Source organism: Eptesicus fuscus, chromosome 17, assembly GCF_027574615.1.
Source record: "Eptesicus fuscus isolate TK198812 chromosome 17, DD_ASM_mEF_20220401, whole genome shotgun sequence".
Classification (NCBI taxonomy): Eukaryota; Metazoa; Chordata; class Mammalia; order Chiroptera; family Vespertilionidae; genus Eptesicus; species Eptesicus fuscus.
The window spans coordinates 53,356,016-53,372,344 of NC_072489.1; the positions used below are offsets into that span (position 1 = coordinate 53,356,016).

General features: G+C 54.4%; 1 protein-coding gene across 2 annotated transcripts in view; it reads right to left on the minus strand.

Annotated features, from left to right (window-relative positions):
• The window catches only part of GFRA1 (GDNF family receptor alpha 1), a 192,004-nt gene that overhangs the window by 40,479 nt on the left and 135,196 nt on the right, over positions 1–16,329 (minus strand). For both annotated transcript variants that reach the window (XM_008144338.3, XM_008144339.3), the window contains one exon: positions 14,062–14,398. In XM_008144338.3, coding sequence (XP_008142560.1) covers positions 14,062–14,398 — 337 coding nt within the window. The remainder of the gene's footprint in view (positions 1–14,061; positions 14,399–16,329) is intronic.

Consider the following 16,329-nt stretch of genomic DNA (forward strand, 5'->3'; position numbering starts at 1 on the left):
TCCCCACTTGCCCACGTTGCTTGTCTGGTTCCTCAGCAGCTCCTGAGGGTCCCGCCAGGGTGATGGTTGGTGACAGCAGTCTATGCGGCAGAGACAGGAAGCTTCCTTAGGCTCTCTGATCACATCAGACTGCAGTGGCTCCTGAGGGAAGTCCGGGGCAGCATCCCATCCACCTCGGCATCCCTCACACAGACACCTTGCCTGAACCCTGACAGCCATCAATCAACATCAGCAGAGAGGCTGGCGGGCTGGACAGCTCATCTCTGCGTGGCACATGTGAAAAGCAAGTTACAGTAGTTGGCAAGGGCATCCATTCCAACCTAGAAAGGGCTCTCGGCAGCCTCTGATCGGATGCCCCAGAGCGGCCCTTCGGCCGGGGCCTCCTCCCTCTCCAACCAGTCTTTCCCATGCACAGCCTGATGCCCCGGTTCCACAGACTGCAGGTCATAACGGGAGCGCAGAACATTGCAAACAACCCTACGCGGCGGCGCCAAGTCAATAAAGTTGTTTTGTGCTAGCCACGCTACAGCATGTCCATTAGTGTAGAAAACCTAGCTTTGGCAGTACTTGCTTTTATGGGAAGAAGTGGAGGGAGAAAAGACATTGCAGGTTTTCTGGATGCTGACACTCTCCAATAGCTTTCTGATGGGAGAGCAGCGGAGGACAAATATACGCTGGAACTCCTGAAGAGTACATCTTATCCCGTGCGGCGTTTCTATTTCTGCAGGGAAACTTGGGCGATCGGTTGTGTGACTTTGAGCCACAAGGAGAAACGGAAATCTAGATGTTCAACCCATCTTTCACCGGGAGAGCCAGAGCTTACATCTCCAGACGAACACGGTGTGGGTTTATTTTGTGGGGAGTCCTGCAGGCACCTCCACCTTCAGGAGTGAGTGACAGAAGCTGCCTCACATTCCTCCCGGAGCCTAAGAAGCTCCGAGTCAGAGCCTAAGAAGCTCCGAGTCGAAGGCTCAGGAACCCTGGGCTGGGAAGGGCACACAGCATGGTTCCATTGAATTACTGATGCCCTAACCCTCTCTTGCTTCAGAAAGAAGTGTGAGATGCATTCCGGTGTAGCTTTGATGCAACAGAATCAATGTAAACAATCAATGGGATGGGAATCCGTGGCCTAGAAAGATAATGCACACACAGCCCCAGCTAGAGGCATTTGGTTCTGTGCCTTCTCACAGCCTCTGGGAAGCCAGGGGAAATGACGATTTTTGGTATGATGATTCACAGCATACCAAAATGTAGATCAAGACAGAAGCTCGGAAGAAACAGTGCTTGGGGTAGGCCAGTGGTCGGCAAACCACGGCTCGCGAGCCACATGCGGCTCTTTGGCCCCTTGAGTGTGGATCTTCCACAAAATACCACGGCCTGGGCGAGTCTATTTAGAAGAAGTGGCGTTAGAAGTTTAAGTTTAAAAAATTTGACTCTCAAAAGAAATGTCAATCGTTGTACTGTTGATATTCGGCTCTGTTGACTAATGAGTTTGCCGACCACTGGGGTAGGCAGAATCATGGCGCCTGACGACATCTCCACTCGAATCCCAAGAAACCTTTCCTGACAAAGGGCCTCTGCAGGTAACACTGTGGCTGTGAGCCGTGAGGTGGAGAGATTATCCTGGATCCCTCAGGTGGGCCCAGTGTGACCACAAGGGGCCTTAAAATTGGGAGGGAGAGGCAGAGAGGAAGGCAGAGCCCTGGGATGTGAGAAAGGCTGGACTGGCCTCTGCTGACTTTGAAGATGGAGGAAGGGGCCCTGAGCCAAGGAATGAGGGCGGGGAAAAGACAAACGTTCTCATATTGACGTTTACAGCCAGAGGAAACGGAGTCTAATTACTTTAGGGAAACACGGGTACATTCTAGAAATTATCCCAAAAGCTGCCTGGCCTCCTTCAGTCAAACACTGCTTCTCTGGGAGTTCCCAGAAGACGAACAATTAAAGTTATACTCTTCACTTTAATCGTTTGGAAAAACGCCTTCCCCTGACCCCCAGCCCCAAAGGATAAGCCCTAATATCTCTGAGGTAGGTGTGGCCCCACGCTCCAAACTCATCGGAATGTTCATTTACCTTTGGGACATTAAAGGGGCCGAGTTTCTCTGTGTCCAGGGGGTGGGGTGGGGGGTGGGAGGGAGGCAGTGGATGTCCGACTGGCTAACAGCCTGCACTTGCACAAACAGACCTGAAGCAGAAACATATGACAATAACATCCCTTATCCATCTTTAAAAGGGTTGCAGACGTCCTGAGGAAAAGTTTGCTCAACAGTAAATATACACCCGGTCACTTCTCCTCCAGCCAAGTTGTTCTCAGGTCAACAGAGACCTGGAGCTCAGCAAACAGCTGGTCCCTCATACCTTCCTTCCTAGACGGACTCCTGCTCAGGAGACCGGGAACTGTGGGGTTACACATCCACAGAACACCCCCCTCCTTCCAGTGCCGTCCGATGATAATCCTCCCCTTTTCAGAAAATCCATAACCCTGCTTTGTAATCCCTTCTCACGCTCCACATCCTCTTCTCAGCAGCACCTTCCCACCCCCTCACCTCGTGCCTCGCTCTTCCACACTTCATCCTAGAGCTCCTGGCTATGAAAACTACACGGCCCCCGATTTTTCTGCAGGGCAGTGGGGTTGTCTTACATGGTCCACTGAAGCCATGTTAATCATGAACTGTCCCCCCAACCACGCCACCCAAGCGGGCGATCTTAGGGTCTGTTTGTTTAGTTAGTTATTTTACCAGAACATTGCAGATGTTACAGCAATGCTAAAGCCAACCAGTTTAATTCTTAGCTGCGTCAAGTAAACGGAGCCATTGAAGTCTTTTGAAAGGTATTTTCTCCCCAAAACTGAGGGACCAGCAAGATCCACCCACTTTGTACCAGAAGGAGGCACCCGGCGTCCGGGCCCCGGGCTCTGCAGACACCTCTGGGTTTGCGCTCCAGCGGCATCGCTTGGATGCCTGCTGACGCTGCTCAGGGTCGCACCTCGTCATCGTCATCGGTGAAACGGGGAGCGACGTGACCGCCCCCACTCCCGGGGCTGCTGGGAAGTGCTCAGCACAGGGCCTGGCACACAGCAAATGTCAAACAAATGTTGCTTTCCCCGTCCTCCTCCTCCTCCTCGTCACCATCGCCGTCATCCACGCGTCCCTGCCACGTTGTCCCTGGCTCAGCCGATTTGGGGCCCCTGAGTCCTGTACAACCAGCCCCGCGGCCCCCGGCTCCCGTCCCCACCGGGTGGCCGGGTGACTCACAGCACAGAACCGCCCGGCGGGGAGGAAGGTGCCTGAGTCAGTGGCTGCCCTTTGCTGGGGAGCTCACATCACTGACTCAGACACAGCACCTCCAAGACGCCTCTCTTCACGGTTACTAAGGGTCACCGACACAGCACGTGCCCCCGAGCCTGCCAGCGCCCCCCCCCCCCCCCCACTGCCCATTCAGTGTAGACAATAGTGAATCGAGGACTCCAGGCCCAGCGTCCCATAGGCAGCCTCCTTCATGCCTCCCTGTGCGTAGTGTGGCGTGTCAATAGCTGTCTATTCTGCACAGAATGCTCTTGAGGTGACACACGCTCCAAGCACCTCTGGACCTGGTCTGCACCCGCCTCCGTCCCCCCGTTTTCCCTAATGCTACTCGACTATGCAATGCTGAAGCGTAAGGCTTACCGCGGGCCTCACACAGCAGGATGGCATTTCCACATGCTGCTGGAACCCGTGGGTGCCTACGAGTGTGAAGCATAAGAACCTGCCCCCTCGGCCCACAGAGCCCACGCTGACCGTCTCTGCCTGCCTCTGGGGGCGAAGTGCTACGTTTGGAATCTTAAGCTTTCTTTGTCCCCTAAGATAAAGCCCGGGGAAAGGGCGAGGGAGAAAGGGGACAGACTGTGTCCTGTGTCCTGTGTGAGGTGGCGGGCCCGGTGCTGACGCTGTTGCACAGAGACCGCATTTAGCCCTCGCAGCTGCCCCGTGAGGATGGAGGCATTACCTCCATTTATAGACGTGAAACGCAGGCCTCGAGCTGCCCCCGTTCTAGAAGCAGCCAAACCAAGGTGCCCACCGGGTCCGCCTCACTCACCAACACATGGACAGCGATCGGGGAAGGAAAACCAAAATGAAACCCCAGCTCCAGCTTGGGGCGGTACTTCTCACAGGGGTGCTTCGTTTAAGGCCCCGCTTTTCTTGGAGGCCACATTTTCTGCGTAATTAATTGCTTTGGAAAATGACAGCGCGATTTCCCATTCACTGAGTTGGAAATGCCCACGGAAGTGGAAAACGCCGAGGTGACTGCAGGATAACTCACTTGGGGTACCGCCTGGGAGGGGCCTGGGGTCTCCCTGGGTGGAGCTGAACTCCGAGCTTGGCTGAGACCTGAGCATTCATTAGACATGACAACCACCCAGCCCCTGAGGGTGGCAGGCTGAGGGTGCTGGCTGGAGTGGGGTGCCTTTGGACCCTCACAGGCTGTTGTCTGGATGAGGAGGCAGCCTCCTAGGAAGACAGGGGTCTCCCTTCTCCCCATTCTTTGACTCGTTCCTTGCTCAGTGGATAGAACACATTTGAGCAGTATGAAAGAGAAGCATGCCCTACCTTTGGGATTTAAGAAAGAGAGAGAGAGAAATGGTAAATCTAAGTTTAGGTCTAGGCTGGAAGGGGAAGCTAGGTCTCCCTGCCTGCGCACTTCATGGGTACAAGTACATGAAACGGCCACTGGGCGAGCAGAGGGGTCCCCTGTGCAGAGGAAAAAGCGGGGGAGGGGATCCATCAGTGGCCCGTAGTCTTACACCAGGGGTCTGAGTCTAGGGTCCCAGAGACCCCCTCCCCCAACCTACCCCCACTTTTGGGAATGATTCCAGGTCTCCCATACCCGTGCCACCCCCCCCCACCCCCAACCTTTGACCAGCACCGCGCTCAACGCAAAATCCACAAAACAGAGGTTTTCCTGTGATCAATGAACTGGCCACGGGGCAAGGAGAAGGTAGGAAGGCAAACACCTGGATGACCCCAATCGGGGGACACAACCATGGATGATTTTGAGTTGGTTGTCACTCTGTGACAGCAAAGAATCCATCTCCCGTGGGATCCACAGCCAGGCCCCTCACATGGGCCGCCTTGGGGTAGCTGAGGCCTGAGGACTCCGAATTCCAATGACGGTTCAGCAGGGAGTCCCGAGTCCAACCAGGTAAATGGGGGGGGGGGGGGCGGCTCCTGGGAAAAGGGCACACGACTTACACATCTAGGGCCCTCGGGGTCCAACAGACTGTGCTCAATAAACATGACTGCGTTCGTAATAATAATAAAAAACCACCAGGAGGATCTTTTCCTATTTGTAGAAAGGACTCCTGCAGTTACTAAGCCGTCACAGAGAAACCACTCTACAACCAGGAAAGAGGCTCAAAAGGAAATTAGGTGAAGTAGGAGCCTCGGGAGCATGTATTACCTGGGCAGTTTTTCCTTTTCCGATGGACATTACGTCCTAACTCTCCGTGGACACTGCCTCCCGGCCCAGGCTGTCCCGGCGGCTGAGCCAGGAGGGGGTCCATTCCGAGCCGGGCCGGGATCCTCCTCCTGCCCGCCCGGAACTAAAGGCGGAGAGCCTGAGCCGTGTAAGAACATTGCATTCTTGTCACGAACCGCAATCGTTTGGAAATGGTGACAGAACCCAGGCTTCAGAGTTAGCAAGGCCAGGCTGACTCCCAAATCTCCACGTGGCAGCCGGCACCGCTGGGCTCGTCACTCGCCGGCTGTCCCCGTGCTGGGCGGCTGGGCTGATGCAAGATGACAGTTGTGAGCTGTGTAGCCGGTGCTGCTCTTGTCAAAACCCAGCTCCTGGGTGCTGTTTGACCTCCCGCGCATTCGTGTTCCTCACACCCACAGCCCCCGGCCCGTGTCCCGCGCCTGCCACAGCGGTGCTCGCCCATGTCGCTCATCCTTCCAGCCCGGCTCAGGTGGCAGCTTCTGCAGGAAGCCTTGCTGGCCCGCCAGGCTGAGCTGGCTGTTCCCCCAAAGCGCTTTGTACCTTCCTGACCGCAGGGCCACTCCAGGTTGTCATGATGGGGTGTGCCCGCCTTCCCCTCTGCACTGTAGGTGAGAAGCAGGTCCTTATTCCTGGCATAAGAACTGCAGGCCAGCTGATGGATGGATCGATGGGGGATGAATGATGGATGGATGGATGATGGATAGATGGATGCAGGGATAGAGAGATGGAAGGATGGATGAAGGGATGGAGGGATGGAGGGATGGATAAAGGAATGGAGGAATGGAGGGATGGATGAAGGAATGGAGAGATAGAAGGATGGATGAAGGAATGGAGAGATGGAGGGATGGAGAGATGGAAGGATAGATGAAGAGATAGAGAGATGGAAGAATGAAGAAATGGAGAGATGGAGACATGGAGAGATGGAAGGATGGAAGGATGGATGAAGGGATGGAGGGATGAAGGAATGGAGGGATAGAAGGATGGAGGGATGGAGGGATGGATGAAGGAGTGCATGCAGGGATGAAGGGATGGATGAAGGAATGGAGGGACGGAGGGATGGAGGGATGGAGGAATGGAGGGATGGAGGGATGGAGGGATGGAGGGATGGATGAAGGAGTGCATGCAGGAATGAAGGGATGGATGAAGGAATGGAGGGACTGAGAGATGGAGGGATGGAGGGATGGAGGGATGAAGGAGTTTTTGCAGGGATGGAGGGATGGAGGAAGGAGTGCATGCAGGAATGAAGGGATGGATGAAGGAATGGAGGGACTGAGAGATGGAGAGATGGAGGGATGGAGGGATAGAGGGGTGAAGGAGTTTTTGCAGGGATGGAGGAAGGAGTGCATGCAGGAATGAAGGGATGGATGAAGGAATGGAGGGACTGAGAGATGGAGGAATGGAGGGATGGAGGGATAGAGGGATAGAGGGAGTTTTTGCAGGGATGGAGGGATGGAGGAAGGAGTGTATGCAGGGATGGAGGGATGGATGAATTTCCTGCGTGTTAAGTCCTGTGTCACTCGGAGGTCTCCTCTGCCTACCCTGTGACTGACACTGATGCCCTTTAGTGATGCCCTCCGCCCTTTAATCCTGAGATTCTGTTCCCCATTGCCTTTGTTGAGGTCCCACCCCCATCTCTGCATCCCCCCCAACACTGAGCACCTGCCTTCGACTTGACTTTCCCTATTTCTCAGTCTCCAAGGCTGGATCTGAGTCTGGCTCCTGACCCTCCACTAGGACACCTCTGACCCCCAAAAAACATGGGGCACTCTGTTTGGGCTTCTGGGTGGATCCAAACTGCTCCTTTCCCACCCACTTTCCTACTGAAGGACAGTAACACAGCTCTGGTGCCAGGACCCCATCTTTCCGAATAAAGACAGACTGACAAATCTCAGAGGGAAGGGGCTGGGAGCGGGGGGGTGGGGGGGGAGGATTAACCAAAAACCTTATCTTCATATATGCATAACCTATGGACACAGACAGTAGGGTGGTGAAAGCCTGGGGTGGGTCAGGAACCGGGTGGAGGGGAGAAATGGCGGGAAAAGAGGGACATCTGTATTACTCTCAACAATAAAGACTTTTTTTAAGAGGGGAGGGGAGGGGAGGGGAGTCTGAGTCTTTCTGTCTCAGGGCCAGCAGTGGCAAAGGTGCCTTTGCTGAGGATGGGGGCAGGTGAAGGAAGGAGCGAGGAGAACCAGGCAGAGACTGAGCTCGGGCAGGTGCAGCGGAGGGGCCGGCTGGAGAGAGGGGATCCGGAGTCAATCTAGATAAGCGCTTTGTAAGCGACAGGCTCCAACAGGAACGGACAAATGGCTTTACACTAGCCTCTGCCAAAGAAGAGATAAGGAGGGAGATAGGAGGCACAAGCTAGAGCAGGTTGGAGCAGGCTCCCGCCTGAGTCACGTCAGGTTACCCCTGCCAGCGGGGCAGGCGGCAGGCTCCCTCCTCCCCGGCTTAGCTGCTGCTCCGTGGCCTCAGGTCTCATCTCACCGGGGGCTGGGGCTGGAGGCAGGAAGAGGCAACAAGAAGCATGCTCCTCCCGCCGTTGGCCGTTGGCCGGGCCAAGGAAGAAGGGGTGGCAGCAGAGGTCAGAGGCCATCCTTTCTCTTCTCCTGGGACCCTGATGAACCCTCTGTAACCCACGCAGGGGCCCCCTGCAGGAGCCCGGGGACCCCAGCGCAGAGGCTGGGTGGCAGGCAGCTCATGCAGGTGGAAGGCATTAAACGCGAGCCGCCTGGCTCTCTGAACACGTTGCTAAAGACACCCCTGTAATTGCGTGAAATGAAAACTGCTCAAATGAACTGGAAAATGTCTGACTTGTGTTTTCTCATCTTCCCGAAACTTTCCTTCCACGGTTCAAAGGTTTGCATTGTCTAATTGCCGATTTCCATTTGTGAATGAATCAGGGTAAAATAAAATTAAATGCCAAATTAATCTACCCATCTAGTTTTGGGCATTAATTATCCTCGGAGACACTCCCCCCTGCGCTCACTGCACGTCGAGACAAGCCCGGATATAGTGATGGGAGAATCTGGCTTTCAGTGGAGGGTGACCTTGATCTCCAAGATCCACAGTTTACTGTGCGAGAAAGGGGCTGGTCCCAGGCAAATAAAGCACATTCCTCACCTTTCAAAGCTGCCCTAACTCTGTCCGACCAAGCGAGCGCCAGGGGCAGAAATGCGTGTGGCTTGGTGACATGTCTCCCCAATTGTCCTGGTTAAGGAACTAACAACAAGACATTTTCTCTAAGTTTCAAAGGTCAGCCTTAGCGTGGACCATGTGGGGTCGGTTAGGGCAGAATTCGGAACATTTCACATGCTTTTGGAGCCTTCTTGGTTCAGCTAAAACAAAAGAAAACAAGGCCCTCAGATGTCCGGGATATGATGATAAGGCCCTCAGTCCCTGGGGAAAGGAAAACCATATGCTTAGTGACCTGATCAAAGCCACCTCTCCTGGACACTATGGGGACACAGAGGCTGGGTCCCAGCAGGGCCAGGAAAGCCTTGGGCTCAGAGGGCACATAGGCTCTGACCCCTTCCCTTTTGAGGGTCAGCATTATCAGAATCTTTCTAGAAGAAACGAGATGTCCTTGACCAAGCAGCGCTGCCTGCAGCCTTGAGACAGAAGGACATCTTGCTCTATGCAGCCACGTGGATGAACCTGAAGACTATGCTAAGTGAACTGAGCCAGTCACAGAAGGAGAAATGCTGCAGGATTCCACTGGCATGAGGCATCTAAGACGGTCAAAGGCATGGCCACAGAGAAGAGAACTGTGGGTGCCAGGGGCTGAGGGGAGGGGGAGGGGGAGTTGCTGATCAATAGGGATCAAGTTTCCGTTATGAAAAGTAAGTTCTAGAGATCGGCTGTACAATGCCGTGCCTATAGACAACAATATGGTACTGTTCACTGAAAAATCTGCTAAGAGGGTAGATCTCAAGTTAAGTGTTCTTACAGTAGGAAGGAAGGATGGAAGGAAGGAGGGAAGGAAAGGGAGGGAGGGAAGGGAGGAAGGAAGGAAGAGAGGGAAGGGAGGGAGGGCTGGACAGTAAACAAATATACTATTCAGTTCCACCTCCATGCACTGCCAGGAAAGAGAGCACCTGGGACACAATGTGTGCAAGTTGGGGGCTATTTCTGGCTGGAACCCCCTTAGCACCCAGCCCCCAGGGCAAAAGGCCATGCTTTGGGAAATGGGCTACACGCTGAGTATGGACTAAGAACTGGTGCTCTGGAGCCCAAGGATGCAGCAACTCTGTTGCAAATGCAGAGAAGGGCCAAGAAGGGTTCAGCCACCGACCCGCCAAGCATCCTCCTGGCTGCTCCCAACAGCGACACCGCCTGGCAGCCGCTAAAGCCACAGACAGGTGGCTGGTCCGTAGCCTCAGGCTCCCTCTTTGCTTGGCATTGGAAGCACCGTTCATGGGTTTTGGAAAATAACATTGTAATTCCTAGATGAAAACTGGAAGGGACATGCTCAAGAGGAAGACACTAGACATCTTGGCAATAAAAAATAGCAGAGCCCTGGCCCAGTGGCTCAGCTGGTTTGAGTGTCATACTGTGCACCAAAAGGTGTGGGTTCGATTCCCAGTCAGGGCACATACCTGGGTTTCAAGTTCGATCCCCATTTGGGTTGAATATCAGAGGCAACTAATTGATGTTTCTCTTTCACATCAATGTTTCTCTCTCCCTTCCTCTCTCTCTAAAAATCATAAAACATATCCTTGTATACAGATTAAATAAAAACAAAAAATAGCTGAGGCATCTGAGTGATTCATTCGAAAAATAAAAGAGATATGAACATATTTGCAGCACCCGAGCCAGCACTCAGGGCCTGAGCTTATCCTGGACATCCGAGTTCGGGGAAAACGAGGCAAGGCATAGGTTTAAATTATGTATGGAGAGCAACACGTATCAGGAACAAAGGTTTATGCTTCCTTTATGGCCACCCTCAGCCCTGACATCTTTGCAGGCACGAAGAAAGCAACCAGAAGAACACCGGCAAGGGAGACGCTGTGCTTCGGGGGAGGAATGGGAGCTTTTAAACTCCATCACACCCTTCTAAAAACACCTCCGCGCCTGCTTCTCTCTAGGCAAGCTCTGAGGCCCGGCCCATCACGCTCTCCCGCTCCCCAGCACCCCAAGAGGAAAGGGACCTGTCAGCTTCCCCAAAAGGGAGCGGGAGGAAGCAGCAGGAGTCAAAAGGAAAAGCTAAAGTTGCATCTCCTCCGTTTGAAGGCACCGGGCAGGAGAGACAGGCGCGGTCAGACCCTCAGGGAAGCAGCCTGGGCGCTGAGGGTTGGGAAACAGGAGTGCGGAGAAGGTTTAATGAGCCCGAGCAGCTCTCTGAGCGTCACTGGCGTCGAGATGGAAATGGAGCATTTGCAAAAGTGTGAGCTTTCGAAGAATGTGGTTTTTAGGAAGTGATGTTCCCTCCTGCCATCCTTTCGGCTTTGGGGAGAAGCAAGTTAAACCTGAAATCATCCCTTCAGCCGCACCCCTCCCCCTGGGTGCGGCTGGGTTGGGTCGCCTGAAGGTAAAACCCCACGGAAGCCCAGCTCTAGGAGGACCTGCTGCTGCCAGCAAGGATCTCACCGAGATGGATTGGGGTGGGGGGGAAGAGGGGGAGGATAAATTTAAAGACAAGATTAATAAACTCTGATTGAAGCAAACACTGCCAGACTACCTAGCAGCTTAAATTACATTTACCACAACTGACGGGGGTGGGGGGTAGGGGTAACCATGAGTCAGACGTCCAGGCTCTGGAAAGCCATCATGAGCTAAATGACGACAGGTCACACCGGGGCGTCACTGATTCCCCTTCGCGGGGAAGACTCAAGATAGGGTATGAAACCCATCAATCACACCGAGGCCAGTTTCACCTGGTAGGGCCCCCGGATAGTCCAGGATCCGGGTTCCTCCTCCAGCCAGAGATGAGGCAGCAGCACAAAGACGGCCCCCAGCCGACCTCCCACTCCCGCTGACCTTCACCCCTCTGCGGGGTGGCCACTGTCACGTCCCCACCTTGGGGCGACCAGTCAGGCGGTTATCAGGCGAGGACGGCCCCTTGTTCATTTCTGCCCCATCAGCTGCGGCCGCTATCCTATCAGGGCTGTCTCTCCACACACAGGGTCCCTGGAACCTTCCTACCAGGTCGGTCTGAGCCCCCAAACAGCACCCAAATCACCCCGTTATCTGCAGGTTCCTCTTGCCAACTCCCCAAAACACCCCAAGTTCCCAAGCTCCCCGCTCTTTCTCACTACAGCTTAGCAGGAAAGCAATCTGATTTGACGAATTCACACCAACCCTCTGAGGAGTCTCTGTTTTTGGAGGAGCAGGCCAGGTGCTGCCAATGCACCCCTCAGGGTGGGCTTCCCGCCCGTGCAGGGGACGTCGGGGACCTCCCCCAGACCTCGTGTGCGAGATGAACCTCGTAAGAGGAAAAGGCTCCCCCTCCCCTCTCCCACCTCCCAGCATTGCCCCTTGGGCGAAAGGCGCACCCCCGGCTCCCTACACAGCTGCTCGGAGCCACCAGGGAACAGGGTAACACCTGCAGAGGCAGAGCGAGTTGTCTGGCTTCAGGCCAAGGGGGACCCTGCAAACCCAGTCCTGCTCCTAGAAGAGGGATCCCTTCTGTTCAAAGACTGAACTTGGCCCAGGAACTTGGGGTTGCAGACCCAGTGGTCTCCAGGAGAGGGGTCTCCTGGGCTCTCTGCTCCATGACATCCTACACCCTGAGCAAAGCTCCTGCCTGCCCCCCACCCCACCCCGCATCCGGCTCCTCACCACGTCCACCTCCTGCGGGGGGTTTGGTGGCTCCCTGGTTGACTGGCTCCCCAGGTCAGAGCTGGGTGGGGGCCCTGCCTCTTGCTCAGGACCCTTCCAGCGTAGACATCCAGACCCCAGCCCGCAACCAAGAGGGACTCAATGGAACGGGGCGTGGAAGGGAGGAAGAGCCTTGGAGAAGCTGCTCTGCAGAAACACCTGACTCCTCCCCCAAGACCCACGTGGTCACCTGAGCGCTTCCTCATATAGCAGGTCACCTGCTTCCAACTTAAAAAATAATAATAAAAGAACAGGGGCATAACTCTCGGAAAATCTTCAGCATGCGACGGTCCTTCCTACTTCTCTTTTTCTTTGGTCCCTCTTAGAGCTAGTTTAAGGAAAGACGGCGGGGACGGCGGGGGGAGCGGTTTCCCCATCTACCAAAATGAAATTGAAATTGACCAGAACTCAGTTCACCAGCATCCTCAAAATATCAGTCTCCTCTTTCCTGCTCTTTAGAACTAAACTGGGGCACCTGTAAGAAAGCAGGCAATCACACACCCTCACGCACCTGTCCACTGAGCGTCTGCTGGGGGCATGCGGTTTTGTCAGAGGCGGCGCTGGAGGGCTCCTGGCTCTACCCTGGGGACAAAGCCCAGGGGTTGCCAACAGGATGCCCCCTCTGAACCTCCAGCCCTGCACCCAGCCTTCGCATCTGAAGGTGGCACCAGCGTCGCCTGAGGCTGCAAAGGCAAGTCTCTGCTTCTCAAAATCTACTTGCTCCATCCGCACCTGAACTCAGTCCCCAACTCTGGAAGGACACACATCACGCTGCTGACAGCGGCTGCTGGGGGCAAGTGAGAGGAGCGTGAAGGGAGACCTTCTCTTTCCCTCTCCCTTGTTCTATAGTGCTTAAAACCGTGGTCGGCAAACTGCGGCTTGCGAGCCACATGCGGCTCTTTGGCCCCTTGAGTGTGGCTCTTCCACAAAATACCACGGCCTGGGCGAGTCTATTTTGAAGAAGTGGCGTTAGAAGAAGCTTAAGTTTAAAAAATGTGGCTCTCCAAGGAAATTTCAATCGTTGTGCTGTTGCTATTTGGCTCTGTTGACTAATGAGTTTGCCGACCACTGGCTTAGAAAAACAAAGCAACAACAACACAGAAACAGACTGTCTTCCGCACTCCTTCAATCAGAACAATACGTGGCCCAAAGGGCAAAAGAAGCAACTGTTTTCAACACCAGGGCCCAGGCTTAGCAGGTGCCTGATGGAGGCGGGATCTGGGAGCACGGCCGAGCAGGAAGGGGCCTGCTCCTTCCGCCCACATCAGTGACGGACGGATGGCCCAGAACAGACTCGGGGATTCTGGAACTCTCTTCAGGGCTCAGCCACAGCCCAAACCCTCTCTCTGGTCTCCCCAGCGTCCTGACCTCGATGGCCGTGAGCCTCCGTACCTCCAGCCCATGCCTCCCCTGACTTACTTAACCCCTTGGGACTCCTGGCGGCATCTCAGGGGGAGTGGGCATGTGCCCACGTCAGGCTCCCCTGGCCCAGGCGCCCCTCCCTACGTGCTAAGCACAGTGGTATGTACCTCACTCCAGCCACTCTGGACGCTCTCCCCGGGTACATCGGGAACCTTCCCATTGCAGCAGTCACCTGACCAGCTTCCGAAGGACCGTGTGTCAGACACAGAGGTCAGTTTCTGGCCAGCCTCTCCGATGCCTGCCCTGCCCGCCCCTCCCTCGAGCTCGGCCACAGACGCAGCCGCGGCCGGTGCCCCCCCCCCCCACGCCACCTCACGCACCCCCCCGGCCGCCCCGCGCGCCTACCTGCAGATGTAATTTGTCTTGCAGGAGTCCTGCAGGTTCAGACAGTTGGGCTTCTCCCTCTCCTCGTAGGAGCACACGGGCACGATGGTCTGCCGCCGCCGCTCGGTGCAGGCGATGTCCCTGCAGGAGCAGAAGAGCATCCCGTAGCTGTGCTTGGCCGGCACCTTGTCGAAGAACTGCCTCAGGGCCTTGTGGCACTTGCGCCGGTTGCAGACCTCGTTGGACATGCTGGTGGTGCACGGGGTGATGTAGGCGGACCTGTACTTCTTGCAGGTGTCGTCCAGGTTGCAGGCCTTGGCGGCGTCCAGGCAGTTGTTCCCTTTGGGGATGTGCTCCACTGCAAAGGGAGGGAGAGGGAGGCGGGCGTGAGCGCCGTGCGGGGAGCCCGGCTGCTCCCTGCTTTAACGAAAGCACCTCCTGGGTTTTCAGGGATACCTTGCATTTACCTGGCAGTGCCCGGAGCTCTGACCGACTCTGTGTGGGGAAGCTAAGCACTTAAAGAGTTCGGGACCAGGAGCAAATGCTAAGCGTGCGAACGCGCTGGGAGCCCACCGCAGAACGCCAGCTCCCAGCACTCCCTTCGCCTTATAATTAGGAGGCACTGAGAGAGGCCGGAGGAGCTGGTGCACCTGCCCCATTGCACGTAAACAAGGCAAGAGGAGGAGAAGTCCCCAACTCCTGCTTGGTAGACTGAAATCAGGATAAAAGAAGAAAGCAACAAATTATACACTTGTTCATTACACAGTATATAAAATGATATGCTGAATCTAAGTGTAATTGCCATGCAATCCCCCAGGAACATAATTATGTAATAAATGCATATAGTACATGCTAATTACTATATGATTACCGAGTAATTACGTGGTTATTTGAGCCCAGAAGACAAAATATTATGCTAGGCTCTCTAAACAGGAAGAAACACCACTACAGCGAAGCTGTATTTAAGTTCTAGCTCAGAGGCCATTGGGAGAAAACCAGAATAAATTACCTAAAAGCGTACAAACACCTCAATTACCACTTAACGCACCACCTACAGAATGCGGGCTCCTCGAGCACTAAGGTTGCAGATTAGGAAAACCTGGCTACTATTTTGGATGGGATTTCAATGGGCTTACACACCACAGGCCCTGGGAATCTCTCAAAATGAATGCTGCCTTCTTCCCAAGGCCTCTGCTGTCAGGCACCAGGGCTACCCGCTGCCGGGCTGCCGCCGTGTGGCCTGCAGAGAGAGCCCGGTGGAGGCAGGGCCCACCAGGGTGATGGCTGGTGGGCTGACAGAGCCAAGCCCAATGGGTGAAGTTCGAAGATGAGTGGACAGCTCAGCTGGTATGGCTCAGTGGTTGAGCATCGACCTATGAACCAGGAGGTCGTGGTTCGAGTCCCAGTCAGGGCACATGCCCAGGTTGCAGGCTTGATCCCCAGTAGGGGGCGTGCCAGAGGCAGCCAATCAAAGATTCTCTCATCATTGATGTTTCTATCTCTCTCTCTCTCCCTTCCTCTCTGAAATCAATAAAAATATATTTAAAAAGATGAGTGGACAAGGGAAATTAAGCTCAGTCATCATGATACAGGGGTTTCCATGGGGAGAGGAAGTGGTGGGAAACATTCCACTGCCTAATTATAAGGTGGTCCACGGAAAATCGATACTAAGGTGTAATAGCAACCCCCAGGAAACAGCAGGGGGGCAGCAAAGCACCACACAATTGTTGGATTTGATCCCCCAGCTAGTTCCTGCTCAGGCCTCAGCCCTTCCTTGAATTCTGGAACCTTCTTTCATTCCCTTTATGATCCAGTCAACAGGGACCATAAAGGCATTTGGGAAATTTCAAGAGAATTGGCCACAGAGGAGAAAGATTCCAGGTGGGTTGGGTGGGACTATGATGGAGCCCTGCATTTAGTGTACATCTGAAGAGCACATGGAATTTTAAGCAGCCTTAAAAAAAGAAGGAAATCCTGCTGTACGCGATACCAGAAACGAGCCTTGAGGACATTGCGCTAAGTGAAATAAACCAGCCACAGAAGGACAAGCACAGTATGAATCCACTCGCATGAGGAATCTGAAACACTGAAGCTCACAGAAGCAGCGGGTAGAATGGTCGTTGCCAGAGGCTGGGGTGGGGGAAGGGGAAATGGGGAGTAATTATCGAAGAGGTATAAAATCTCAGTTCTGCAAGACCCGAGGATCTGCTGCATGACATCGTACCGATACTTAACAATCCCATACTGTACACTTAAAAATCTGTGAAGAGAGTATATCTCACGTTAAAT